Source organism: Aspergillus costaricaensis (assembly GCF_003184835.1).
Source record: "Aspergillus costaricaensis CBS 115574 unplaced genomic scaffold BO79scaffold_18, whole genome shotgun sequence".
NCBI lineage: Eukaryota > Fungi > Ascomycota > Eurotiomycetes > Eurotiales > Aspergillaceae > Aspergillus > Aspergillus costaricensis.
In genome coordinates, this window is record NW_020291818.1 from 314,109 (window position 1) to 341,426 (window position 27,318).

The window sequence follows — 27,318 nt, forward strand, 5'->3', positions numbered from 1 at the left end:
GCGGTGGAACTGTCCGTGCCATTCACGACTAGTGTCCGCTCAGGAACACCGGCTGCGATGCTTGGCGCGTCTGGACATGCCCCCGGAGGATTCTGAGTGGTTGTACGAGTCATTTTGTGGGAGCCGAAGGAGCAGAATAACTTGGCAATACTAATCAATCAGGGGTTATCCTCCACAGTGGCACGGTTCCGTGGAGTGCCGGATATATGTCCAGCATTGATCAAGCTCCCTTAACGCAGCAAAGCTACTAGCATCGTAAATGTCAGCATTGTACCTTTCCGTGGATAGAATAATAGATTCAAGTCATGCTAAAGTGTCTTTTGGCGCGGCTTAAAGGATATTGCTTCCGCGGACCATGACCGCGTTGAACAACAATCTGCCAACCCCGGGGACATCAAGCCACGGTTCAGCAGAAACAAGAAGGCCAAGCACCGGTCATTCTCGGCAATGGAGCGCGTCCACTTCCACCTTCGGATGGCTCCGTTTCATCCGTTCCTTTGCTGCCCGTTTGGCCACGATTTAAGCGCCGTCTTCAGATGATTGATGGCAGGAGAGCTCAGTTCCTTGGCTGTTCTTGAGTGACTCTGATTCTCCACCTATGGTAAATATGTGAAGCAGCTAATATATCATGTGCATGGTCTAGGTGTGTCGATTGGAGGTCGTCTTAATTAGTTGACAGTTCGTCGGCAGTGCCGGAGGCGACGAAGGTATGCAGGGTTATGACCCAGCCTCTTTCGGTACTTGACATCACGGCGGTTTGAAGACGCTTGCTGAATTCTTCCACCTCTAGTCTGGATGCAATATATGCGATGCGGTCATTTCGCATGATAGCCGAAGTGGCAAAGTACAGTAGTGCTTCTGATAGATTGTGGGCGTGGAGGGCACACCGCTAGAATAGTAGTGTCAGGATGAGGGCATTACCGAGATTAAGCCGGGGTACTGAGATCGATGCCGTCTCTTCAACTATCCTATTTTCCTCTAGCTTTTTTCCAGCTTTCCTGGTGAGTAGCTACTCGTTCTGTCAGCTAAGTCTGAGCTGTAAGCTATCTTGACCAATAAACAGTATTCCATACAATCCAACTCACTTGCAAAGTCAACCCAGATTTCCCCCTTTAGAAGAAAATGAGGAAACGAAAACCAACAGCATCATCAGCATCATCAGCCTTCATCCTCTTCACATTCTCTGTGATATAGCCATGTCTACAGTCAGTCAGATCACGCCATCTGCATCGGCAGTAAACCATCACCTTATTACTCAGCGCTAACAATGACATCCGTCCATTTCCCCTCACTTCCCCTCACCACTTCATCACCAACATCGCCATCGCCATTGCCATCACAATGTCCAACTTCACCTCCGTCCCCATCATCGACTTTCAGCGTCTTCAAGACCCAGAAACCAAAGCAGAAACCCTCGCCCTGCTCCGCGACGCCATCTTCCTCGTAGGCTTCCTGTATCTCACGAACCATGGACTGGAAGTAAGCCGCAACCAACCACCACCAGCGCCCATATTCCACAATATACTAAAGAACAATCACCACAGTCCCTCACCAAACGCGCCCATGCCGCCCTCCCAGACCTCTTCTCCCTCCCACCCGAAACCAAAGAACAAACCAACATGATCAACTCGCCCTCTTTCCTAGGCTACACGCGTCTCGGGGCCGAAACCACCGCACTCAAAACCGATATGCGAGAAGTATTCCCCCTTCCCCCCTTGTCGCCATGTTACTCACAGCACATACCCTAACAAACCACCACCCAACTAGCAATTCGACTTCGGCACCCCCAACCTCCCCCCTTCGAACACTCAAACAGCACCAATCTGGTCCCGCCTCGAAGGCCAAAACCAATACCCTACACCAGCCACCCAATCCTTCGTAGAAGAATACATAACCTCTTTCATCCCACTAAGCAACACCTTCCTCCAATACGTCGCCGAATCTCTCTCCCTCCCGCCGACAACCTTCGACACGTACAGAGGAACCATGGACAGACTCAAATTCATCAAGTACCCGCCTCAACCCTCAGGGGAAGACAAATCCCAAGGCGTAGGGCCGCATAAAGACTCCACTGGCTTATTCACATTCCTCTCACAAGATACGACAGGCGGGTTACAAGTGCTTAATAAACGCGGTGACTGGATCGATGTCCCCCCGCTCGAGGATGAGGGGGCACTAGTGGTGAATATTCAGCAGGGGTTTGAGGCTATCACGGGGGGTATCTGTAGTGCGACGGTTCATAGGGTTCTTGTATGTCTCATTCTTTTCCCCTTATTTACTTATGTACTCCAGCTGAAGAGATGATGTTGATGGGATGCAGGCACCCAAGAATACAACGCGATACAGTATCCCATTCTTCATGGGGATACGGATGGACTTGACATTGTCGAATCTGCGTGATTCGGCGAGACATATTGTTGAGAGGGTTCCTGTGGGGGAGTGCTCTGATGAGGATGAGATGAAAAGAAGAGCCGAGGATGTGCCGAGTGAGTTTCTTTCCGACAGGTTCGATTGTGTATGTTCCCCCTCCATCACCACCCTTGTTACGATATTGATATGTAGAGGCATCTGCTGATAAATGTTGATGTTGGGTCTAGTTCGGCGAAGCCTACCTCCGCAATCGAATCATCAGTCACCCTGACGTCGGGAAGAAATGGTATCCGGAGCTGTATGAGCGGTACTCGAATGATCCTTTTTATTTGCATTAACCCCCTCTCCCTCAAGTGTATTATTATTGTCTTTATCATGAATTTGACCACACAACACTATGTAAGTTACAGCTTCGCGGCCGCTGGAGGCAGAATGTTATACTTTACCGCCTTGACTGTCGTCCATCCCTCCAATGCCTCTTCACCCATGTCCCGTCCAAATCCACTCTCCTTTACTCCTCCGAACGGCATATTCGACGCTAGCATCGCCCATGCGTTGACAGTGACCTGTCCGGACTCGATACCTGCAGTGACGCGATGCGCGCGGTTCACATCGTTAGTGAAGACGGCGGCGCTGAGTCCGTGCGCGGTGTCGTTGGCCAATTTGATGGCCTCTTCTTCGGTGTCGAAGGGGGCGATGCACTGTTCTTGTTAGCCCCCATCCACCTCAATCACGACAAAGGTAGAAGGTAAAAGAAAAGGGAAGGAAGGAACATACAGCAACTGGTCCGAAAATCTCCTCCCTCATCATCCTCTCCCCCTGCCCCACATCCGCAAACGCCGTATTCTGGACGAAATACCCCTTCTCGCCGATCCTCTCTCCCCCAAACAACACCCTCACTCCTCTCTTCTTCCCCTCCTCCACATACTCCAAGATCTTCTGCAACTGCGCCGCACTGGACACTGGCCCCTTCGTCGTCTTCTCATCCAATGCATCCCCGATCACGGGCTTGTCCTCTTTAGATAACCGTGCGTACTCTTCCAGAAACTTCTCGTAAATCTCCCGCTGGACATAGATCCTCGACCCCGCCGCACAGATCTGTCCGTTGTTCGCCGTGATTCCGATACGCGTCCATAGCAGCGCATTGGCTAGATCGCAGTCGGAGAATACGATCGAGGGGCCTTTACCCCCCAGCTCGAGGGAAACTTTCTTCAGGTTACTGGATGCCGAGGCGCGCAGGATGGCGCGCCCGGCGACAGTGGATCCCGTGAAGGAGAGTTTGCGGATAGCTGGGTGCGTGGAGAGAGCGTTGCCGGCTTTGGCGCCGTCGCCGGGGAGGATAGATACTGTGCCGGCGGGGAAGCCTGCTTCGCGGATGAGGAAGGCGAGTTTTAGGGCAGACAGGGGGGTTAGTTCGGAGGGTTTGATGATGAGGCAGTTTCCCACTGTTAGTGCGGGGGCGAGTTTCCAGATTGTGATCATTCTGTGGAAGTACGGTGTTAGTTGGTTGGTGGGTTAGGGTATCGGGGAGGGGGCATACAGAGGCGCATTCCAGGGGACAATGGCGGCGCAAACACCTAGTGGCTCGCGGAAAGTATACCCCACTCCACCGTCAGGGAGATGCAGCGTCTTGCCGTCGATCTTGTCGGCCCAGCCGGCGTAGTAGCGGAGGGTAGAAATGGCTTGGGGCATGGTCATGGCCTTGCTGTCTGTGTAGAGCATCCCGCCTTCCAAAGCTTCAAGGGATGCGAAGTCCTCCGCGTCGCGCTCTATCAGATCGGCGAGTTTGTGCAGGAGGGCGCCGCGGAGGGCGCCCGGAGTGGCTTTCCATGCGGGGAGGGCTTGTGTGGCGCAATGCACGGCGCGGTCAATGTCCGCTGGGCTGGCGGAGGAGACGGTTGCGAGTGGGGTGCCGGTGGAGGGGTTCTCGATGGTCAGGGTCTCGTTGGTGGAGGCCGGGGTGAATTCATTGTTGATGAAGAGGGTGGTCGGGACTGTGCTGTTAGGAGAGAGGGTTCTAGACAGGGTGAGGTGGGAGAGTATAGTACCTTGGATTTGGCGGCCTTTGGCGCCAGTAAGGGTGACGGTAGCCATTTTGTATTTTGATTTGCTTTTTGTATAGCTCTGTCGGGGAAAAAGCAATGTATGCAGCTGTGACTAACTATAAGTATACCCGAATTGAATTCCGGAGAGTTCCGTCCCCCGGAACTATTCCGAGACGTGATGCGGGGAATTTACAAGAAAGGCAAGTGACAGGTTGATCGGAATGATAGTCCTTCAGTAGTCATTTTGTTCGGTAAGAGAAGGGTCCGACTGCCGCGGAATCATAGAGCAGTGGTGAAGTCTGTCTGCCGAGTGGCTGATACGGTGGCACCCACGCAGTAGCTTACCCTATAAGGCTTATCACTGCCGAAATGGGGGGTGTCGCAGGATGACTCGTATTGCAGGCCATTATTGGTGGGTCAGCTCGTGAGCCAGCTTCCATCAGCCTGACTCCCTGTGCAGACATATCAGCCATGGCTTGGATCTTGCACATGGTGACAGTCCGTCTGTCCTTCCCATCTTCTGGTGTCCATGTAACATGCTTCGTCCGACAATGAGGATAATAAACTAGTTGTAGCTACTGCTGCAGAGACAGGGATCTATCTTGGTGCCTAGATGCCGCATGAAGAATGGGTACCGTGTGCCGTCCGATATATATAGTTCGGCTTGATGCCTATTACACTGCCACCATGACAGGCTGCTACGATTTCTACAGTAGTACCTCTAGTAGCTAGAATGACATTGTCTATAAAGTTAGACTATATCCAATTGAAGTCACCATCATGTACTACTACCTAGTACTCCTACGACTCCTCACCCTCATCCCCCTCACCACCAGCTACACCGTCGATCAACTCTGGACCCTCACCACCCACTTCTGGGACAACTTCCTCTACCCAGCCAACACCGCGCATATCAACCCCAACGACACGTCCATCTTCTCCGACAATGTACCTATTCCCCTCACATCCTATATCCCATCATCCCCTTCCATAATCATCCTAAGTAACTACAGGTCCAAGGCCGCGTCGACGTCACCCGCACTTTCACCAACCGCGACCTCAACAACGAATACATCTTTGGTCTTTTCTCTCAACCCACTCACCCCAGCATCTTCGGTGTTCCCATTGCCTACAACATCACCCAATTCGCAGCGACACAAGACACCGTCGCTTCGACCGTCGTCCTAACCTTCAACATCAGCACGTTCGACCTGATCATCCCTGGTGTAATCACCGCCTGGTTCGAATTCAACTCCTCCGGTCAAATCACCCAGTACGACGCTGTCTTCCGATGGCTGGAATGGCTATTTGTGCAGATTCTTCAAGCTGCGGGGCGTCAGTTCCACACGACTAACGAAACGGAGATTCGAGCGAAAGTGGCGGATTTATTTGCCAGGACGATTTGTCGAACTGAAGAAAAGTATTGTCTAGGTAGAAATCGGCAGTATGCGTCTATGCAGGACTGCTATGTGTTTCTGACGCAGAAGATTCGCTTTGGGCAGCCATATGAGATGGGGAGGAATACGTTGCTGTGTCGGGAAGTGCACGATAACATGGTCAGATTAAATCCGGATGTGCATTGTGCGCATATCGGCCCTTCTGGCGGGGATTATTGTGTGGATGATCAAAGCTACGAGGAGGTGGTCTTGGAGAGATATTTTCGGACTTCGTGGGTGCCGGATAATTTGGCCCCGATGAATGTATGGGTATGGCAGAATGGAAGTGAAAGCAGAACGGTCTAATTTGAAGTGATGGCTAACGAAGCAGAACAAGAAGTGAAAATGTCAAGATGGGGGGGGAAGAAAAAGAAGAAGAAGAAAAAAAAAAGAGCTATCTATTAACTTATTTGACGTGCCAGAAGGACAAAGCAACGGACATGAAGAACTTGAGACCGGCGATAATCCACAGGGCTGCCCAGATGTTGCCCGTGGCTTTGCTGATCCATCCACCGGCGATGGCACCAACCAGGGTCAGGATGAAAGCGATGACACGACGGTCGCGCTTCTCATTGCGCAGAAGGAATAGCTTGGGATCCATCATCAGATCACAGAGCAGACTGGTGATCACCACGGTCGGCACCTCGTTGTAGCCCAACACACGACTGGCGACGGTCTGGCCCGCGGACTGCATACTGAGCAAGACGATGACGGCTTCTTGGCTCCAGTGGGTGACGAACGTGGTAGAGTGGGCGTCGGCTAGGTCACCGGCGATGACATGGCTCTGAGAGAGAGCCGCAGCGATGATGACGAGTACGACCTGCAGCAGAAAACAGGCGACCAGAGTGCCGCGCCGTTTGGGGCCGAGAAAGTTGTTGATGCGGGAGAAGATGAAGCTGCCGATCGCATAACAGCCGATGGCCGTCAAGGATCGCGCCCAGTCGTACGGTCGGCTATCCTGCTGCGAGGCACCCAACCCCACGAAAATGGTGTTTCCTGTTTGCATGGAAACGAAAGTATTGTAGGCTGTGGGGGAGAGTGTAAGTGTGGTTCCATTATTATGAACTATTGGGAATTATGGAGATTGATGGAGATTGATGGGGTAGAGACAAGAAAGGTGTGGAGGAAAGGGATAAGAGAGAGAGAGAGAGAGAGAGAGAGAGAGAGAGAGAGAGAGAGAGTGAGAGAGAGAGTGAGTGACTCACCATTGTACATGGTGCTGTCCAGCAAACCCGAACAGAAACAACAGGCCAGCAACAACAAATCCGCATATTTGACATTGATCTCAGCCCTAACATAGCTAACCATTGGGCTAGCACCTTTACTGTCCTCCATGGTTGCAATGGCTGAAAATTAGGCTGCTGCACTGATGGGTTGGAGGGAAAGAAACAGAGCAAGACAGGGCCCAAGCAGAGATGCAGAAACAACAGCAGCAGCAGGAGCAGAAAAAAGGAATATGAAAGTATCTTTCTTTCTTACTCTCTCTGTCTGCCAGTCGTCTCTCAATAAGCACGCTCGGAGCAGGAAAGAAGCGGGAAAAGGCAGGCTGACAGACGCGTGGAAATTGAAGAGCTTGCCAGCTTTAAGACAACCGCAACCGTGGGCCCGCGTGGGCCGCAGACCCTCAGAGCAAAACCTTCACAAACCTTTTTTTTTCTTTTTCGTTCTAAGATTCCAAGACCAGGCCGCTATCCCTTTCTCCTAAAATCCCCCCAAAATTTCTACCGATCGCCCAGAGGGGCCAAGCCGGGCGAATCCGGAGCCGCTGTCGGGCTTGGGCTGATTCCCTACAGCACTAGACTCGACCTAACTCAACTAACAACTGGACCGAGAACTCTAGTGCTATCGAAGTGACGAGCTAGCCTCTCTATCCGCCGTCTCTGGAGTCTCTAGCCAAGTCAGCCACGACTATCATTGCCTGTCTTTTCTTTTCCCTCTCGGACTATGCTGGTCGTCCAGTCTACCCCCTCTCTCTCTCGTCATTATTCACCCAATCTAAAGTAACTAATCAGACTGCTTACTACCCTTGAACCTCCCAAACTGGATCTCCTCTCCGCCAATCGGCTGACTTGCGCCTCACCACACAGACCCTCACTCACTCACTCACTCACTCAACACTCTCTCTCTCTGTCTCCCTTACCCTTGTTCTTCTTCTTACTCTCCTCCCACTCCCCCTATACTCCTCCCGGTTTAGTCCGGTCCTACCTATCTATCGATTAATCCTCTTCCAATCTGCAGCTCCAATAGTCGTGGCGGTTTATTTTTCCTCACTGCATCCGATCTGCTAGGCAGGGGACTTGTCGGACTGCTTGCTGTGTCGGACCCGCGTCGTCAAGTTTCATCATGCGGCACCACCCAGTCGGGTCCGAAATGTTCCTCAGCTCTCCTCTTCCCTTTCCTCTTCTGTACTCATGGGTTACACACCGGGGTCCTAATCACCGCACTGACCGGAGAGTAAATACATTCTAGGCCATGAGCACATTTCTAGGCAACTTGCGGAGTGACCACGACCCTTTCATGACCAAGGAAGGAAAAAAAGAGTACATCCACTACCTAAGAAATCACTAGACGTGCGCAAGAGCCAACCGCGCAGCCAGATTCATCACTCAGTCCCCAGCAAAACCGGGGCTGGACTCGAGACTATCGCCTCCAGTATTAATTTTCTGTCCCCCCAGGTTGCCAAGATACTTGGCTCTGCAGCATGCAGCAACAGAGACGCACTTAATGTCGGCGATGAGAGTCCGCACTGCAGCTGCTGCCCTGGTCCATCTGGGTCCTGGTTTCTCCATCGGCTTCTCCGTCGGCTGGTCAGCCATGCACTATTGCCTATCTCATCATCACTAACCTCCATCACCCCCTCTCTCACCTCATCTGCGATAAGTCCCGGGAGCCAATGCGCTCCGGTTTCTCCGCCATTCAGCAGGCGTGCTAGAACCCGCCCTGCCGCCGGCAATCCTCAACAGTGACTCCGTGGGTGGGATGCCGTTTAACTTCCGGCGCATCAGCCGAGCCCTGGCAGTCTATCGGTGCAGATCTGCCTCCTCGGCCAAGCGCCAATCAAGCCCGATTCATCCCATTTCTCGCCCAGCTGGCGAACTCCGGAGGTTGATTGCTCGCTGGCTTTCAGTTGGCCACCAAACTTACTCTCCCTCCCCCTCCATCCCTCCTCTGCCAATGCGACTTGGCTAGGCTACTGTCTTTTTCAGCTGGGTGAAGAACAACGGGCCCCGTGCGTGATGAGCAAAAGCGTCTGACATGCAGCAACTGCAGTATACTGGAGCCCGCGGCTACCGAGGAACTCGTGCTCGTGTGCCACCGCATCGATTCAAATCGATGCGTCTTGTCCATGCACTGTCGGCGTGGCCTAAAGTACGGGCCAAATCTATCTGACTTCATCTCACTCAACACCCCCTCCTTCATTTTCCCCTGACCCGACCAAATCCGGAAATCACCTAGTCAATCAATCCTGCCATCACCGGCGCGCGTAATCTGAAACTACGCGCGGAGTATGTCTCTTAACTCCCCTCGCGGTGGCGGTCCAGCCAGCCCCATCCTTTACTGGATCTGGCGATTTACTGGTCATTAGCCTACGTACGGGGTAAAGAGGGGACGGGAAAACAAAAATGCGAATAATATAACAATAGTAATATTAAATTAATAAAAAAGTAAAAGAGGAGGGGGAGCTTATCTAGGCCCCTGCTGCATTGCATTCGGACATTTTTCGACTTGTCACAGGCACAAATCATAGTCCGCCGATGGCGTCGATTGACCATTTTATTTTCTTTTCTCGGCGCTGGGATGGTGGCCAAGAAAATTGAATGGCAATGGTTCGTTCACCGGAGTAGGGTGTACGTGCATTTGTGTGGATTGACGATGATTCTCGGCCAAGGGCTTGCGTTGCAATCCACCAGGAGGGGAATGTTGCAGACAGAAAGAAAAGAAGTATTGGGAAAAAAACAATTCTCAAAATGATCTTCTCTGGTAATGAATATTGGTTGCTGGCGGGATGATCTTCTCCCGACACGTCTATATAAACTGGTCACCTTCTGGCTCTTCCTTTGGTTTCTCTCCATCCTCATCAAGCCTCTTTTCTCTCCTATCTTCAACTCTCTCCACTTTCCAAGGGATAAAAACTCTCCTCGTTCCCACCTATATATACCTTGTGGTTTTTTCCCCTCGCAATGAAAGTTGATACCCCCGATTCTGCTTCCACCATCAGCATGACCAACACTATCACCATCACCGTTGAGCAGGACGGTATCTATGAGATAAACGGTGCCCGTCAAGAGCCCGTGGTCAATTTGAACATGGTCACTGGTGCTAGCAAGCTGCGCAAGCAGCTTCGCGAGTCCGATGAGTTGATCGTGTGCCCTGGTGTCTACGACGGTCTGTCCGCCCGCATTGCCATCAACATGGGCTTCAAGGGCATGTACATGGTATGTCCATCCTAACTACTCCCACTCCCTTCTTCCCCACAATCAATCAACACACACTTCTCCGCTTCCGACAAACAAAGATCATACTAACGGAAGGGTTTTTAGACCGGCGCCGGCACTACCGCGTCTAGACTGGGTATGGCCGATCTGGGTCTAGCCCACATCTACGACATGAAGACCAACGCGGAGATGATCGCGAACCTGGACCCCTACGGTCCTCCCCTGATCGCTGACATGGACACTGGCTATGGAGGTGAGCAAGATCCCCATAATCCCCTAAACTTCCACCCTCCGCCAAGACAAAATGATCTACCCGCTCCCAAAAGCAAAACGGCAATATAAGACCCAGTTTCCCCACTAACCACCAAAAACAAAAACAATATAGGCCCCCTAATGGTCGCTCGTTCCGTTCAACAATACATTCAAGCCGGCGTTGCGGGATTCCACATTGAAGACCAGATCCAAAACAAGCGATGCGGTCACTTGGCAGGCAAGCGCGTCGTCAGCATGGAAGAATACCTGACTCGTCTCCGCGCCGCCAAGCTCACCAAGGACCGCCTCCGCAGCGACATCGTGCTGATTGCCCGCACTGACGCCCTCCAGCAGCACGGCTACGACGAGTGCATTCGTCGCCTTAAGGCCGCCCGCGATCTTGGCGCCGATGTTGGTCTCCTTGAGGGCTTCACCAGTAAGGAGATGGCGAGGCGGTGTGTGCAGGACCTTGCGCCTTGGCCGCTTCTGCTTAACATGGTGGAGAACGGGGCTGGGCCGGTTATTTCCGTTGATGAGGCTAAGGAGATGGGCTTCCGTATCATGATCTTCTCGTTCGCTTGCATTACCCCGGCCTACATGGGCATTACCGCTGCTCTGGAGAGGCTGAAGAAGGATGGTGTCGTTGGGTTGCCGGAGGGTATGGGGCCGAAGAAGTTGTTTGAGGTTTGTGGGTTGATGGATTCGGTGAGGGTTGATACTGAGGCTGGTGGTGATGGGTTTGCTAACGGTGTTTAATTTTTTTTTCTTTTTCCTATTTCTTTTTGATTGTTCACAAATTCCCTTGTTTTGTTCGTTTACTATATTTGGTTTTGTTCGATTTCCCTTCTGGTATCTAATTTTGTGAGAAAGAGAAAGTGTTGTTGTTGGATTACATTGGATGGGATGGGATGTGATGGAAATTATTTTCGGGATCAAAGTGCAAGGAAAGGAAGAAAGAAAGGGGGCTGTGTTGTTTATTGAATTTTCCAAAGTGGGGAAACCGATATTTATTTCCTACTATACATATCGCAGCTTGCGTGGTACATATACTATTATATACTACATTACCAAGAAGGGAAATGGAAATTGAGTGGTTAGATTTTCACTTACTTGACAGGTAATATGTTCTTGACCGATAGAGTAACTCGCTACTTTCTTACTGTACTCCATCTGACCTAATCAATCATAATGAAATTAGTTAAGAATATAATGTAATATAATATAATTTGGTTGCCTTATGCTTACTTGGTTACTCCTCACGTCAGATCAGATCTTAAGTAGTATTTGGTACGTGGTGTGTTTCACTCTGCAAACCTTAATGGACTTAACAATTGTATTCTCAGTGAGCAAAGCAGCATAAGAAGGGAAGCATTCTAGACCCTGACAGAACACATGCTGATCGACAGATCCTTACCAAAGATGGTAAGTGGTCTCAGGCATCTTATTCCAGTAGTAGTAGTAGTAGTAAGCAAGAATAAGAAAGCAAAAGAATGATTAACCATCTAACTAACTACTAAGTTGCTAACTAGCTAGCTAGCTACTGCATGCATGAACACGGAGTCGCCGTGCAGTGCAAAAAAATTGGTGCGTGCTCAGCTGCAATCTGCACACTGCCACCCTCGCCCTACAGAAGAAAACATGCTGCTAAGCTCCACTTTGCTGTTACCGCGATGAAACTAGGGCCAATAATGATGCAGTTACTATTGGTCCCACTGGGGTGGGTTGGGTAGCCTTATGGTTGTGAACTTTGTCGATCTTCTTATATTTCTTTTCTTCTTTTGGTTCTATTTCCTTTTGTTGAGTTGTCTTATGTTTTGTTGTGGTTGCTTTTCTTTGGGTAACGAGGGAATGAAGTACTATCGTCTGATAATGGGAACTATGTTATGTGGTGTTATGCTATTGATTAATGGATGATGATGATCTGCGTGGACATTAATGTCAGAGTCTTGTCTGATTCAAACTCCGTTGTCCGTCTGATGTCAGCCAGCCACATTCACACATCCACGCAATCACAATCAATACAAAGGGATATTCAACCCCTGAATGGAAACGCAGGGTCCAACGAAAAAAAAATCAATAAAATAATGTAACAAGAAAAAGAATATTCATCAGCAGACTGCATCAAAACAAATCATGATTCGTTCAATCCATCCATCCCCTACTGTCACTGCCACTTCTCATATCGCCCCCTGCATCTGAATCCCAATGGATCTCATCTCATCACATTAACGTCTCCTGATGCACCACAATCCGCCACTCTCCATCACTCCCCTGGCTCCATGTCGTCGACCCGGTGCCCCGGTATGTCTCTTCTCCGCGGCGCGCATTGATCTTGTATGTTACTGACCCGGCCATCAGGTCGATGACGATCACGCGCACCTCCTGCAGTTCGTACTCGTCGAAGTGATGGAAGGGTGGCTTCAGCGCCTCGCTGATTGACGGCTTCGAATGCAGGTGCAGAACTTCGCGCTGTGGAAACAGTAGGTTGGCTTCTTCGTTACACATCTTCTTGATTTCGGGCCCCGGGTCAGCGGAGGTGAGCGCCGTCCAGAGACGACGCTCCTTGCCGATAAGGTCTTCGCGGATGCGTTCGTGGATGGAGCCGACCATTTTCGGTGATTCGGAGCTGAGCTGGTGTTGTTTCTTTGGATCTGACTTTGTGGTTCCTGATTAGACTTTCGTGGGTGGCTACTGAGGGATTAGTTATGGATATCTAGCTGATAGCGGTTGTCATGTAAGCTCACCTGAGTGAGCCGGTCGGGAGTATTTCGTCTAGGGGATATCCTAACGGGTGGCAGAACAAATCGGCGATGCAGGGTCCAGGATGCGACGCGATGCGATGCAATGCCAGCAGAAGAAAGGGGAAGCTAGAAGGATAAAAAGGAAAGAGTATAACAACTAACAAGTTGGAGGGAGACGGGCGGGTGACGTCACGGTCCAACCCCACGTGGATGACGTCGTTTCCCGATGACATCGGCCAGTTGACTCTCTTCTTCCCTTTCCCCCCCTCCCCCCAATGCTCTATCCCTACGTCTGGCCTGATTATTCTCTTTAGGAATAAGGTCATGGACACAGCAGATACGGACTCATTTCCCGCGATCGGCAGGCGCACGGGAGCATCTTGCAGCTGACGATGACGCGGCTTTCTCTGCTGCATCTGACTCCTCCGGTGCAGCTGCTGCCCATCGCTGCATTTCCCATTTAGAGAGGACCCTTTGTCCACTTGCGGAGATACTGCAGTTGGGCCTCGCGTCCAGCGTAATCTTCAGCGGTGGAATGTGATCGCATGGAGCGGCTCTTTCATGCCATCCTCTCACGGACAAGAACCATCGGTGTGACGAAGTCATCAAAGCTGACGTTGACCCGTTACGCGGATTTCCTGTCAACTCACACGGTGACACGCCTCAGCTGGGGTATATAACCCCTTTGTGTCTTAGAGCTGGTCCGGGATGAATGAAATTGTCCGAATAAGAGGACACCTGCGGCTCTGCCTGATGACCATCGCATCTCCTCTCACACCCGGGAGCATCATCGCTCAATAACGTTCCGACCGTCTCTCGGCAGCCCGACAGCATCCCAGCTGCTCCATGGATCAACCCGTGACCTGCCACTCCGCTCCGAGGTCGTACGAGGCCGTTGAGGTCTGCTGCCGCCAAGCATCTGACATTGCTTTGGATCGGCCAAGGCAGCCACGGCAAGGGAGGCCAATGTATTTGTAGCAGCAGTGCAGCATCTCCACCAAGTCCGTTGTTGGTGGAGGAGATCGTCGGAGATCTGACCGCGCAATGTGAGATCCCCTGCCGTCCACGTCAGCGTGGCTTCGCGTCGGACCTGTATGGAGGAAGGGGATGGAGTCCGGTCAGGAATAACCTCCACCCGACCGCAACTGTCTAAGACAGCACTCATCACACCCTTGCCATGTGGAGCGATCCCGGCGAGTCAGTTGCGAAAACTGAGTTTGGGGCCAGCTTTAACTTCAATAAACTCGCAGCGATCGTTGGGATCCCTAGAAGATCCTCTGTCTTCTAGAATCCGTGAGCTGCCGGTGGAACCACCTCTGTCGGAGTGATGGATCAGACGATTGGACCCCGAGAGTTACCAAAATGGCATCACGGTCGCAAGTTGGCAAGGGATGATGCATTCCTGGTCGAGTCCGCGGATGGTCGGCGTGTTTCGATCACGTGATAATATACCAACACTCTGTAGGCTTCGTGACAGACGCCAACTGGCTGACACTTGGATTCCAGAATGCTCGGTTGGATTGCTTATTTCATTGGGTGGTGATCAGCATATGTTCGGAATATTCACCCGAGTGGCATGATAGGAAAGGAAAGGAATGAAAATCGACCAACGAGAAGCCTCGTCTAGGGAAACCACGGGTGTATTGGCGATGATTGGATCAATGAAGCCCAGGAGATTCCCAAAGTCGGCGAATCCGATGTGGGGATTGTTCAGTAGGCCCTAGAGACTGACATTCCCCTTGCAATTGAGGTACAAAATGGATTGACTGTCATGTCAAGGGATGTGACTGTTCTTATTTTATCAACGAAGATGCTTGCAGTCTCTGCCCCGCGATCCAGCTATATTCAAGTATGGGAGACCTGGCATGAGAGTCCGAGCAGGAATGTCGTAGTAGTCCGCGGACATGACATTGCGACCAGGAAGGAGCGAAATGTTCATGGCCGCGGCAACAAGCTATTGCCAACGCAGGATGCCATTCTGAACGTAGCTCACTGGCATTTCGTCTCCCACCATAGTTATCTACGATGTCGATATATTGATAGTACAGGTTACAATTGACATTGATGATGTTTTGTCGGAATGGTGATGCTGGAAGTAGAGTTTTGGATAGAATTGAACAAATGCTTGATTGGATCGATGAAGACGTCATTCAAGACTAAACGACAGTGATAGCTCCTTGGAAGTGTACTAGGCATGCACTAGATTAGGAGCTAAATACGAGTGGTCTCTGTTAGGTTTACCTGGACTGATGTTGTTAGTAGTACCCTTCCGGGGATCTCCTATCATATACCTGTACTGTCCAAGATATATATTTCTACGGGATACTCCTACTAGCACCACTAGCAATGGCGATAGTACTACTGCCAAGGGATAAGATAACGCGCAAATAATGCAGATTCACACCCGGCTATAATCTCTTCCTCATTAGTAACTCATCCATCTAATCAGTACGCCCTACGGGGTCTGAATGCAACGAGGTGGAGAGTGCCGTGGTGGTGATCGGAAAGTTCTTCAGCTGGGCGCAGCCCCGCACGTGCCCTGCCTCGTGCCCTCATCATCCTTCTATTGCAGCCCTAACACCTTCACAACTCTCTTCATCGGGATCTGAACCTCAGCTATTTATGTACTATATAATTTCAGCTACGGCTGAGGCTACGCACGATGTCACTATATCTGTATAGGGATTTGGATCAATCGCCTAGGTGCAGCAATGGAAGCATCGGGAAGCACGATGAAGAGGAGAAATCCGGTGGAATCCCTCCACTCCGGCACTAGTGGCGCCGTTGATAGGCCGGTGAGCGATAAGGCAATCTAAGTTAATTAAATTGCGCGATATTGGTGGTGCGATGATTATCGGCCGGCTCCCCGCTTATCTCTCTGCTATCTTTCCCATGTTTTGCCTTTTGGGTTGTTGTTTTGTTCCTGCGTTAGTTCTTGGCTCCGTCCCGTGGTGCCACGGGGAATATCCTCTCGTGTTGTGGGAACAACTTTCAGGAACAGGAAATGATGGCATCTATGTTGTGTATGCCGTACCTTAGTCTACCGATGATCTCTGTATCCATTGACAGCTAGAAGAAAAATGGAAAACGCCCGCGGCAAACTCAGCTACTCAATCGCGTCCCATTCTTCAGCTGGGTGGAGAACAGCACTAACTAAGTAACCCCAACTAAATGCACCGCAGCAACCGGCTCGGTTCGTACGGAATGGATTGCCGATCATTGGCTTTCTGGCAGGCACCAATGCTACCCTCTCCGCTCTCAATGCAAATCCTTCCTAATCAGCCCGTCTCCCTGGCAGAGTTTTTCAACAATGTGGGCATTTAGCACGCGACGGTGGGTCGACTAAACCACCCAATGGCCAAATCCCGATAGCTACGCAGTTGATACCCAGAACAGAAAGACCTCAATCGCAAGCTATAAAGCTGGTCTCCCCAACATCGCTTTCACCATCCAGCTATTGCAGCCAAAAAAGTGCACTCCACCACCATCGCACACATCATGCAGCTCCTTCAATCCGTTTCCACGGGCCTGCTGCTCGCCAGCAGCTGCCTGTCCTCCCTTGCTGCGGCTCGCTCCGTCCCCGCGGCCAAGAACATCGCCGTGCGCCAGTCCACTGACAAGATCGCTCCCAAGGTCTTCATTGTGTCCATGGTAGCCCACCCTCATCTATCACCCTAACCCAACCCCACCATGAATGCTGCCGTATACTAACAAACCACCCAGTTCGAACCCGAAGCCGCCATCTGGTGGGGTATCCCCGAGTTCAACGTGCTGGAGCACAACATTACCATCCCGGGAGCTTCTCCCCTCTTCCCGGACGTGCACTGCACGGCCGACCACAACATCTGCCAGTTGGTCACCGGTGAAGCCGAGATCAACGCGGCCGTGACCGTCTCCTCCATCATCTTCAACCCCACCTTCGACCTGACCAACACCTACTTCCTGATCGCCGGTATCGCCGGTGTCAACCCCGAGCAGGCCACCATCTGCGGTGTGACTCTGGCCCGCTACGCCGTCCAAGTCGCTCTGCAGTACGAGATCGACATCCGCGAAATGCCCGCCAACGCCACCACCGGCTACTTCCCCCAGGGCGCCTACTACCCCTGGCAATACCCCGGCAGCATCTACGGCACCGAGGTCTTTGAAGTCAACGACAACCTGCGCCAGATCGCCGCCGCTTTCGCCAGCAAGGCCACCCTCGCTGACTCCGATGCCGCCAAGGCCTACCGCGCTAACTACAACACCTCCGACGGCATCTACGCTGCCGGTGCCTCCGCCCCCTCCGTCGTCCAGTGCGATGTCGCTACCAGCGACGTCTACTACTCCGGTAACATCCTCGGCGATACCTTCGCCAACACTACCAAGGTCCTGACCAACGGTACCGGTACCTACTGCGCCTCTGCCCAGGAGGATAACGCCACCCTCGAGGCCATGGTCCGTGCCGCTAAGGCTAAGCTCGTTGACTTCTCTCGTATCATTGTCATGCGTACCGCCTCCGACTTCGACCGCCCCTACCCTGGCGAGTCGGCCCGCGAGAACCTCCTCTACGCTTCTACTGGTGCCTACGAGCCCTCTGTCCAGAACATCTACAACGCCGGTGTCAAGATCATCGAGGGTATCATTAGCCAGTGGAACTCCACTTTCGCTGCCGGTATCACCCCCAGCAACTACATCGGTGATATCTTCGGTACCCTCGGTGGATCCCCGGACTTTGGTCCCTACGCCGATGCCGCTGAGGCTGGTGTCTCCCTCAAGCGCAGTGTTCCCCGTCGTCGCAGTCTGCGGGGATACTAAACCATCTCTTTTCTTTAGAGAGAAGGAAGATCATGTATGAGTATGATGCAAAATGAGCATGAGTATGTGAACGACCTTAATTAATATCTAGCTAGCTGGTTAGTTAGTAGTAGCTGAATCAGTCAGCCGATTGACATAATAAAATAACTATTCCACCTACCACCCTCTCCTCACCCAATTTAGTCCAATAACTCCACAGGAAAAGCCCTAGCCATCGCCTCATACCCCCTCGGATTCAAATGCAAATGATCCCCACTATCAAATTCCTCCTTCAACAAATCCTTCCCAGCCCCATCATCCCTCCTAACCACCCGATCAAAATCAACCACCCCATCAAACACCCCCGAATCCCGTATCCACCCATTCACCCTCTGTCTCGTCTTCTCCCGTTCCGGATCCGAGTACGGCTGCACGACAGATGCATTCGCCGGTGTCCCGAACGGCGTGATCGTCGCGCCGATCACCTTTATCCCTGCTGCATGCAGCCTCGTGACGATCTGTTTGTAGGACATGATGATTCTATCGCCTACTATTTGCTGAGCGGTGGGGGAGGTAGATGCTGTGCCGATGTCGTTGACGCCTTCGAAGACGATCGTGTGCGTTATGTGGGAGTGTGCGAGCACGTCGCGGTCGATACGCGAGAGGGTGTTTGGGCCGAGGGAGTCGTGGAGGAGTCGGTTGCCGCCGGCGGCTTGGTTGAGGAGGGAGAGGGTGGTTGTTGGTGAGTGGGGAGTGTGGAGGTATGGGAGGAGGAGGTCGGGCCAGCTGTGCATTGTACAGATATCCTACGTCAGTCATTTGATATGTCACTGTGGCTAAAGAAGAAGTAAGGATACCGATTATTCTCATTTGTATCGCTCCCTCGCCCGTCTGTTATGCTGTCGCCGAGGATTGCGCACCCGTGGTACGTATCTGGGAGGAGGGCTTCGATGGTGGAGATGAAGTACCTTTTCCCTCATTTCTATCCATTAGTATACTTTGTTCGACTGAGACGGTGTGATATGGTTGCATAAAGAAATAAAGAGAAAGGGGATGGATATACCAATGCTCCACCCCCACCACATCCCCGCCAACTACCTCATTCACACCAACTAAATCCCCAAACCCCATCCACGACGTCGTCCGACTCCCCGGGTGAGATGTAATATCTGTCCCGTTCTGCCCGCTTTCCAAATACAAGTCTACTGTTAGTGTCGTACCCGCTTGTTTCGGGAGGGTTATCGGGTCTGAGACGATGAGACTCCCTACTGGAACGAGGATCGAGGTGTCTCCGTCGAAGGATAACTGGGTTGTGGTACCCGGGATTATGGATGCGCTGCCGAGGGTGTTGTTGGCTGGGACGGAGATGGCTACGGAGGTGATGGGGAGGTCGGTACTGCCAAAGGCGTTGGAGAGACGGAGACGGATGGTTTGGGCGGGTTGGGTGAGGCGGAGGGTTTGGCGGAGGGTCGTGTTGGGGAAGATCGAGGGGGTGGAATTCTTTTTTGGTTAAGGAACGGGGTTGGGTTAGTGGTGTATACATGATGAGGTATGGGGGTGGGGGACGCACAAATGGGGCTGGGGGGAGGTTGGCTGGTTCGGTGAGTTGGGGCATTGTGGTCCAAATGTCAACCCAGTGGGATTGGGATTGGGATTCTGACTGGGAGGAGGGAAGGGGGGTGGATAGAATGGGTAGGGCTAGGGAGAGGAGGATCACGAGATAGAGGGGGAAGTTATGAGGATTGTGATGGGCCATGATTGTATTGATGGTACTCAATTGAAGTGATATTTTTAATAATCTACCTTTGTTCTAGGATAGTCCGAGCAGCTGAGGAGAAGTAGATATACGCATGGGACCGGCTAAATGGGTAATCTACAATGATCGACCGGCTCCACGAATGCGGGGAAGCATATCAGGCAATTTGCACTTGTTGCTATCATACAGACGATGTACATGAAGTGTGGCTAATTACAGACGGCTATATACAAGTAGATGTTGATGCGCCCTCAGTATGTCTTCAGTGTCTCAAACCAATCCTCAAACAGCTTAACCTTGGCATCTGATGCGGTCGGAATTTCACCCCATCCATCGCCCACATGCTGCACTGTCGCGTTCTCTCCCGTGGCTGGCCACTGGGCCAGGGATCCTCCATTGGGATTGTTTGTCTTGATAAAGTTGGCCCAGTATCCATTCATTTTCCGTGCAATAGAATAGTCTGCAGGCGTCCACGGCTTGTCCGTGCCGTACAGATTGTTTAGAACGTAGTTGATCTCAGATTCGTGGTACGCTCCCTGGTCCTGGCCCGGCGGAGCGTGGTCCCAGAAGTAGGTATATACAGGACTAGTCCTCGCGGTCGCCCAGAGTTGCGCCCACAGCCAAGTGCCCACCTTGGACCGGTCGGTCCACTGAGAGTTGTAGGCTCCCGGGGCTGTTCGCGTTGTGTTTCCGGGGTACTGCTCCAGGGAGCGGGAGAGCCATGGCTCGCTGAACGTCTCATTCATGTCTGCCAGGTACTCAGATACCGTGAGGTTCAGGCCATAGCTAGCCCCGCTTTCATCCTTAGTATTACCTGTAATGATGGGCACATCCTGCGCCAGACCCTTGATAAGTGTGTTGTAGTAGGTGTCCGGCATGGCATAGTAGTCCAAAGTGGCGTCGAAGCTCCATTCGCTGCTGCTGCCGAACGTTCCGCCCGACACGACGAGATCCTCCATCGGCAATTCGCGCATCTCGGCGATGGAGCTGCAGTTCACGCTGGCCATGAAGCGTTCGCCCTGGGCCAGCTGATCCTCCAATGTGCTGTAGCCTTCGGCCAGACTGGTGCAGAGGGGGTCGTGCGGATCCCGAACTCCGCTTTCAATAATGGCGCCAACAATTAGGCCCTTAGTCAGTGGGCTGTTGAGGATGTGCTGGGTGGCGGCTGATCCAGCGGATTGACCCATGACTGTGATGTGCTCAGGATCACCGCCAAACGCGGCGATGTTCTCGTGGATCCACTTGAGCGCTGCAAATTGGTCGAGCATGCCCCAGTTGCCAGAGCTGTTGGATCCCGTTACCTTGTAGAATTCCTCTGACAACTCCGGGTGTGCAAGCCAGCCGAATGAGCCAGTACGGTAGTTATAATTCACGTAGACGATACCATGGTCTGCCATGCCACCACCGTCAAACAGGGCATCAGCAGCCGTTGAAAGGGCGGGATAGCTCCACATCACAACCGGGAGATTTGCATCCGTGGAGTTGGCGGGACTCCAGATGTTGAGATTCAAGCAATCCTCGTCGATGGTAAATCTAGAGTTGCCCTCGGTGGCTGACGGGCAAACATTTCCAAAAGACTTCGCATCAAGGGTGCCATTCCATGCGCTTGCTGGCTGAGGTGCCTTCCAGCGGTTCTGACCCCCTGTGGTGGCGGCAAAGGGGATGTTCTTCCAGACGGTGATGTCCTTCCAATGGGTCAGGTTGCCGACAGGCTCGCTGGTGAAGGCCGGGTAGCCTTGAACGCCGCCATACTGCGTTTTGATGACGGTGTCATAGAGCGCTGCATTGGCCCCGATCAGGAAAGGGATGAGTGTGGCGAGAGCGAGCCTCGCACTATGAGACTGATTCATTGTGTCTTGAATGCTAATAGGGTCAATGAAATGATCTAGGATGATGGTAAAACGATAATTCAGGTTGCTTGGGGATAGAGGCAGCGTTTAAGTAAATGCTGCAATGCCTTCGGAGGTCGGCGAGCAGACCTCTTAACGGTGCTCCGACGGGAATCATGCATCTTCACGGATATTTGCGCCGAGGGATACGCGGCCTGATCTCCCATCAGTGTGAGGATCATTACCATACCCGGCTCTTCGGCGATCCCCTCGGACAGGATGACGCAAAATAGATTGATTTGGAACCGTGGTACAACGCCTGCCCTGCGGAAATAAGGTAGGGATACTCGATCCGCGGTCCGTTATTGGTCCCGCTTAAGCAATGCTCCGCAGGTCGGGAGTCGGAGGTCGGAGGCAAAGATCGAATGTTATCCGCGATGGGTATGAGTTTGCGTTTCAACTAGGTTACTCCCAGATACCGCACCTGCGATGGCATGTTCTGCGAGTGCTTTTCTTGATATCCGTCGGAGCGACGCGTAATCTAAGCACTTCATTTGGCCTGGAAACGTTGGCTCCCAATTTATTGAGGGCTTTGGAAGACGGTTGGTTTCAACCAGTCTTGGTGCTCCATAGATTGGTTTCTAGACGAAGTGTCATTATATTGGCATTTGAGATGACACTACAAAATAACCCGCTCCCAAGAATCGAAAACCACGTTGTGGATTAAAGAGTTAACACTTATAGCTTCCAAGTGCCAAGTCAACCTTCAATTACAGCCCCCGGGGACTCCACCGGCAGCGTGTATTCCAATCCTCCTTTGATAACAGCGAGGTCTGACTTGCGTGTAATCAAGACATCTCGACTAACAACGGTCGAGATTATGTGCCTTGATCCCGAAAACCAATCATATGGCACAAAGAAATGGCGAACGTATAGCTCTTTGCTATCCTCCGGTGTGTCCAGATCAGCAGTACAGACCCAGGAGTGGGTATCCAGAAAGACAATCTTGCTGGCCGCGGTAGCACCGATGCAATGTGTGGTATACCGGCTCATGGTGGCTGATCGGTTGATAAGACATTGATTCGATGTCCTGTCGACATGAAATAGCTTGTTCCCCAGTTGCGTATCTTTCTGACCTGCGCATATCGCGCTGGGACTATCTGGCTTATCTCCTTCGTTGTAAACAGTAAATGCCTTCGCATCGAGCAGGTAGAGCCTGCATGTCTTAGCTGGGCCATCTAACTCCGATAACTCGAGAAGTATGCGTTGTTTCCTAGCGGATGTGCAAGGCAAGGCATTTTTGATCTGTAGACCACCTAAATCAATATGGACCTCGACTGTTGCTACTTCCGTCCAGTCACTCCAACTATAGATACGGGCGGTCGCGCCTTCAAAGCATATCACATGTTCTTCCGAATCATGATGTTGCAGCCACTTGCGGATGCCGGGTTTCGACGAATAACTTCGCATGTCTAGTTCGTGACCGCTGATACTCCACAAATGATCTGCTTCTCGAGTGGACAATATGAACTTTCCTGCGACATCACTAGCCAGTGCTTGGGTAATCGCATGTCCGCAGTCGAGGCGTGATTGGAAGAGCATTTCTTCTGGCAGCCAACCTTCTGTCGGTGATTTCTTGAGTCTCCACCCTAATATTCTGTTCGACACGTCGATGCTCAGCAGGAGTTTGGCCTTGGGTAGCCAGCTGAGTGCGTGAACACTGATCTTATGATGATAGAGTGTGCGTATCTCGTTGCCTGATCGTATATTGTAGAGACATACTGATCCATCGCTCTTGCTGCAGAATACGGCATCTTCCTGGACGTCCACAATAAGTGCAGTAATTTTGACTCTTGTCTCTGTGGCCACTGTCTCGAACACAGTATTTGACGTAGCCTGGCTGCTGTCGTCTCCGCCTGAGTCACCAAGAAGAATAGCAGGTTCCCAGATGTTACATTCCCTACCCCTGATGTCGGCCAATCGCAGGCTATCCGGGCTAAATGCCAATTGTTTGATGTAAACTTTCGTGGACTCAACGCGGTAAAGAAGCGTCAATGTCTCGAAGTCATATATTTGGATTATTCCAGATCCGACACCTCCCGCTAGCAGACGCCCATCAGGACTAGCTGCTAGGGTTTGACAATTGGCCCGGAAGCTCACCAGAACCTCATCCTGGAATGGATCGACGAGGGCAAGCTCTCCATCGAGATAGGCTACCACAAGGCGTTCGATCGAAGGGTTGGGATTGAAAACCAATGCAGTGACCATGTATCTGCTTGTTTCACCATTGGCGAGTTTCTTCCCGCAGCTCCCATAATAGGCGTCCTCCTGGAGGTCCCAGAGGATGATGGGCCGTCGGCTGTAGGTAACTGCCATCATTTGGTGACCGACTGATATTGATACGGCAGAAGGAACTCGATGTGTCTGAACATTCATATTGTCAGAATCGTTCCATGGCCGATGGGGATATTGAATTCCGCCGCCGTCGAGTCCCCACGACGCCAAGTAATTTTTGGCCGACGCAACTATAAGTCGATCATCATAAACTATCATCTCTAGTGGCCGGGATGGGGCCGGATAAGTGGAAACCAACCGGCCACTAAGAATCTCCCATGTGTTGATTGTCTTCATTCCGCATGCAGCAATCAGCCCACGTCTGCTAGACAATTGCAAATGCATCACTCTTTCTCCATGCTCCAGAGTTGTAAACTCTTGACACGACGTAGCATCGTACAGCGCGACCTTTCCGGAACTCAAACCAACTGCAAAAATCATCTCGCCGTAGCAGATGGCCGTTGTTTGACTCTGACTGAACTCAATACATGCCAGTCGATCATCCCACTGGTTCTGGGAAAGGCCCATCACGGAAAGCCTTTTCACAGTCTTGCCAGCATTATAAATTATGGATTCCTGAGGGCAGAAAGGTATAATGAGAGAGTAAATGGCCGCGGGCGAAATCAGTAGAGCGTCAGAAAATTTGGCAGCAACGCGTACCAGATCCGTTGTCCAGCCTCTGATAACAGGCATGTCACCACCAACAGGCGGGAGATGTGCCATGCAGGTTTTGAGGTAATTTCTGAGATGTTTGGCGGCGCGGATGATAATATTAAGATCCTTGGTCTGCGCAACCACCTCTATCCATGACAGGACATTCGCCCTTAGAAACTTTACAAGTAGGTGGAAGACATCAGTTGCAAGTGGACTTGACTTTGACAGGTGGAACGAGAACTCTGAACAGGCATAGGCGCAGAAATTCGACCTCTTTCTTGAAGAGAAGGCGGCAGCACCTCGTCTACCCGACCGAGGGGGCTTCATCTCGTCGCCTGTGAGGTACATAAGGCAAGTTCGAGCAATGCGAGTATGTGCTTCTTCCTTCCTGATAGCATACTCAGACTTGAGGTTGGCGTTGAGAAGAAACTCCCTCGCCGTCTCATGAGCCATCTGAACCTTGCCAAGTTTGTCAATTGTCACAAACTGGCCACAGAGTGATAATACACTTTCCTCTAACTTTGGGAAATGATCGTTGACGTCCAGCCTCAAGGCGACTTCAAGCTCAGTGATTTTGAGTGGCCTCGTTGCGCATGTAGTCCAGATAAGAACAGCCTTGCTTAATGTCTTTCCCTGTGAAGCTTGCGACATTGACTCGAGCGATCTCATATAGAGCTGTGCCATATCCCGAGGCATATCCTGAAGAGCCTGGCTTATCTCCTGCTCACTGTGCGAATTTGTCAGTTCTTTAAGTACCAAGACAGTCCACAGAAATGACCCTTGGGACTTATCCAAAATCTTGGACACTAAGTTATTGCGGTTTTCGTCTCCACCTACCGCCAAAGACCCTGTTCCGGCCTCGACGAGCAGCTTTATATCCTGGAGAGTGTCAGAAACGGAGACTTGCTCGGACATAACCCTAGGCGCTTCAAGCGATGAAAAGTATCGGCATATCTCCGGTGTCGCCCTACTAGTCACTAGAATCCGTAGCCGAGTCGATTCGTCGAGATTGGAAAGCATGACGTCGAAAAATAAAGAGAAGGAGGCACATTCATCAAGTCCATCAATCACCCAATAATGACCTTCAGGGACAGCCCGAAGAATGCCGGCTTGAAATAGCCTTCTCCATAGAACCCGCTCGTCCTCACTATCAATTCTGACTCCCTGGCTTTGCATCTCAAGAAGTGTTTTCCTAATCTCGGCATTTGTGCAAGCCATCTGGAGAGCCAAGGAACGCAGACATCCACTAAGTCCACTTTTCGACTTATCACCATATCTAAAGAAATAGAAACTACAACCAGCCCTGGTCTCTTGAAGCTGACTGACAACGTATCCAGCAAGCACCGACTTTCCAGTGGCTGGTTGTCCGTTGACCCAGAAGACGCTTGGACTGCTGTTTTCAAAGCTTTTCCAGGTAAGGAAACTCGACTTGGATCCAAACCACTCACAAGTACCTTTCATACGAGCGTCTTCGAGAAGGATAAGGTCATCCTCAATGTTTGCCTGAACGCCTAGATACGTCTCCAGCTGCTGTAACTGGATTCTCACTTGCTGTGTTTTCGACGTGGCCACTTGTCTTGAGTAAGAAACTTGTCCATATCAGTGTCACCTGTGGCGTCGATATGGGGACTTACCCGAATGCGATATTCGGCTCACGGTCAATGCTAAGGCATTCCGAATGGTGACATAGTTAGGATCTGTGACCGCATCGAACTTGCAGATTGAGCGATGATCGGCTCCCAAAGGGATCTGTTGCTCCTCGCGATATCCGAGAGTGGCTGAATCTGGGTCCACGATGAGTATGCTGAACAGTCCAACGGTAAGTTTGTATGTCTCATAGAATGACCATAGTTCCATCTTGCCGGAATAATTCCGGAATTGATCGTTGATAGATTGTATCGTACTGGATCCGCGCTTGAGGTCAGAGACGTATGCACGAGAGGAATACGTTATCTTTAGGATATTCTCAAGTAACTTAGCCGAGTCAGACCCTCTATGGGGCGTGGCAAAGAAATAAATTGCATGAAAGCGCTTCACGAGCTTTTCAAACAAGGTGTCTTGGCTCGCTAGTAGATAAGCCTTTTTGATAACCAGGCCGCCCATACTATGTCCCAAGAGCACTATTGGTGTGTCCGTATGACTTAGATGTGGAGAGGTGCTCAACTCCCCTAATAGGGATTTTGCGAAATGGTGTATGTCTAGACAATTACCCTTGCCCTTCAAATAGTCTGAGTTGTACCCGAAACTGTGTACTCTCACATTGCTGAATGCGGGATCCTTGGGAAGCCACTCCTGTGGCCAGTAGTGGTAGCTGGCGGTTGATTTGCTCCATGTTTTCCGAGAACCACCACCAAGGCCGTGTACGAAGACAAACTCAACGTGAGGCTCCAATGGCGAATGGAGAAGATTTAGGCCTAGAGAGCCTTTTGGATCGTCCATGCTGACTATACTCTGATGAGGTCAAAAGCACGCCCCTTCTGGAACGACAACACGTTCACGTACTACGAATGTCTGTTTAGCCGTGTCTGCAAGTCAAAAAACCGTGACAGAGAGAACATACAGTTACTATATAAAATAGCCCAACACCACGGTAGTAGCCCACCGGGCCTGCTTTGGGGCGAATAAAGCAGGACCACAGTGAGACAACGGAAGGGCAAAGAAGCGAAACTGCACCCACCTTTACCGTTGTGAC

At 51.4% G+C, this 27,318-nt stretch overlaps 10 protein-coding genes across 10 annotated transcripts; 4 read left to right on the top strand and 6 right to left on the bottom strand.

The window, feature by feature from the left end:
- Positions 1 to 1,313: 1,313 nt before the first annotated feature.
- Positions 1,314 to 3,071, top strand: BO79DRAFT_20594 (isopenicillin N synthase family dioxygenase). The gene is made up of 5 exons (XM_025681878.1): positions 1,314 to 1,479; positions 1,545 to 1,697; positions 1,768 to 2,250; positions 2,321 to 2,515; positions 2,598 to 3,071. The coding sequence occupies exons 1-5, from the start codon at positions 1,342 to 1,344 to the stop codon at positions 2,706 to 2,708; spliced, it is 1,080 nt and encodes a 359-aa protein (XP_025538885.1). The 5' UTR covers positions 1,314 to 1,341; the 3' UTR covers positions 2,709 to 3,071.
- BO79DRAFT_287984 (putative aldehyde dehydrogenase) lies at positions 2,691 to 4,487 on the bottom strand. The gene is made up of 4 exons (XM_025688641.1): positions 4,419 to 4,487; positions 3,911 to 4,364; positions 3,148 to 3,853; positions 2,691 to 3,071 (listed from the first exon to the last, which is right to left on the bottom strand). The coding sequence occupies exons 1-4, from the start codon at positions 4,462 to 4,464 to the stop codon at positions 2,775 to 2,777; spliced, it is 1,503 nt and encodes a 500-aa protein (XP_025538886.1). The 5' UTR covers positions 4,465 to 4,487; the 3' UTR covers positions 2,691 to 2,774.
- A 708-nt stretch (positions 4,488 to 5,195) lies between these two features.
- BO79DRAFT_149400 (uncharacterized protein) lies at positions 5,196 to 6,157 on the top strand (the record flags this gene model as incomplete). Its single annotated transcript, XM_025678584.1, has 2 exons — positions 5,196 to 5,363; positions 5,429 to 6,157. The coding sequence occupies 2 exons, from the start codon at positions 5,196 to 5,198 to the stop codon at positions 6,155 to 6,157; spliced, it is 897 nt and encodes a 298-aa protein (XP_025538887.1).
- A 100-nt stretch (positions 6,158 to 6,257) lies between these two features.
- On the bottom strand, positions 6,258 to 7,186 carry BO79DRAFT_229096 (YoaK family protein; the record flags this gene model as incomplete). The annotated part of the gene is made up of 2 exons (XM_025684013.1): positions 6,258 to 6,877; positions 7,057 to 7,186. 2 exons carry the CDS (start codon positions 7,184 to 7,186, stop codon positions 6,258 to 6,260), a joined length of 750 nt encoding a protein of 249 aa, XP_025538888.1.
- Positions 7,187 to 9,981: 2,795 nt separating this feature from the next.
- On the top strand, positions 9,982 to 11,447 carry BO79DRAFT_209414 (isocitrate lyase/PEP mutase family protein). The gene is made up of 3 exons (XM_025682597.1): positions 9,982 to 10,287; positions 10,393 to 10,540; positions 10,673 to 11,447. The coding sequence occupies exons 1-3, from the start codon at positions 10,033 to 10,035 to the stop codon at positions 11,293 to 11,295; spliced, it is 1,026 nt and encodes a 341-aa protein (XP_025538889.1). The 5' UTR covers positions 9,982 to 10,032; the 3' UTR covers positions 11,296 to 11,447.
- Positions 11,448 to 12,400: 953 nt separating this feature from the next.
- Positions 12,401 to 13,386, bottom strand: BO79DRAFT_174327 (nuclear transport factor 2 family protein). The gene is made up of 2 exons (XM_025679738.1): positions 13,284 to 13,386; positions 12,401 to 13,227 (listed from the first exon to the last, which is right to left on the bottom strand). The coding sequence occupies exon 2, from the start codon at positions 13,147 to 13,149 to the stop codon at positions 12,760 to 12,762; it is 390 nt and encodes a 129-aa protein (XP_025538890.1). The 5' UTR covers positions 13,150 to 13,227; positions 13,284 to 13,386; the 3' UTR covers positions 12,401 to 12,759.
- Positions 13,387 to 16,744: 3,358 nt separating this feature from the next.
- BO79DRAFT_174329 (purine-nucleoside phosphorylase) lies at positions 16,745 to 18,228 on the top strand. Its single transcript, XM_025679739.1, has 2 exons — positions 16,745 to 16,931; positions 17,004 to 18,228. The coding sequence occupies exons 1-2, from the start codon at positions 16,779 to 16,781 to the stop codon at positions 18,072 to 18,074; spliced, it is 1,224 nt and encodes a 407-aa protein (XP_025538891.1). The 5' UTR covers positions 16,745 to 16,778; the 3' UTR covers positions 18,075 to 18,228.
- A 25-nt stretch (positions 18,229 to 18,253) lies between these two features.
- On the bottom strand, positions 18,254 to 19,809 carry BO79DRAFT_266882 (SGNH/GDSL hydrolase family protein; the record flags this gene model as incomplete). The annotated part of the gene is made up of 4 exons (XM_025687002.1): positions 18,254 to 18,839; positions 18,911 to 19,021; positions 19,117 to 19,553; positions 19,624 to 19,809. 4 exons carry the CDS (start codon positions 19,807 to 19,809, stop codon positions 18,254 to 18,256), a joined length of 1,320 nt encoding a protein of 439 aa, XP_025538892.1.
- Positions 19,810 to 20,017: 208 nt separating this feature from the next.
- BO79DRAFT_266887 (carboxylesterase/lipase family protein) lies at positions 20,018 to 22,064 on the bottom strand. The gene has a single exon (XM_025687003.1). It carries the CDS (start codon positions 21,657 to 21,659, stop codon positions 20,061 to 20,063), a length of 1,599 nt encoding a protein of 532 aa, XP_025538893.1. The 5' UTR covers positions 21,660 to 22,064; the 3' UTR covers positions 20,018 to 20,060.
- Positions 22,065 to 22,397: 333 nt separating this feature from the next.
- Positions 22,398 to 27,065, bottom strand: BO79DRAFT_238116 (NACHT and WD domain protein; the record flags this gene model as incomplete). Its single annotated transcript, XM_025684776.1, has 2 exons — positions 22,398 to 26,197; positions 26,261 to 27,065. 2 exons carry the CDS (start codon positions 27,063 to 27,065, stop codon positions 22,398 to 22,400), a joined length of 4,605 nt encoding a protein of 1,534 aa, XP_025538894.1.
- Between the last annotated feature and the right edge of the window lie 253 nt (positions 27,066 to 27,318).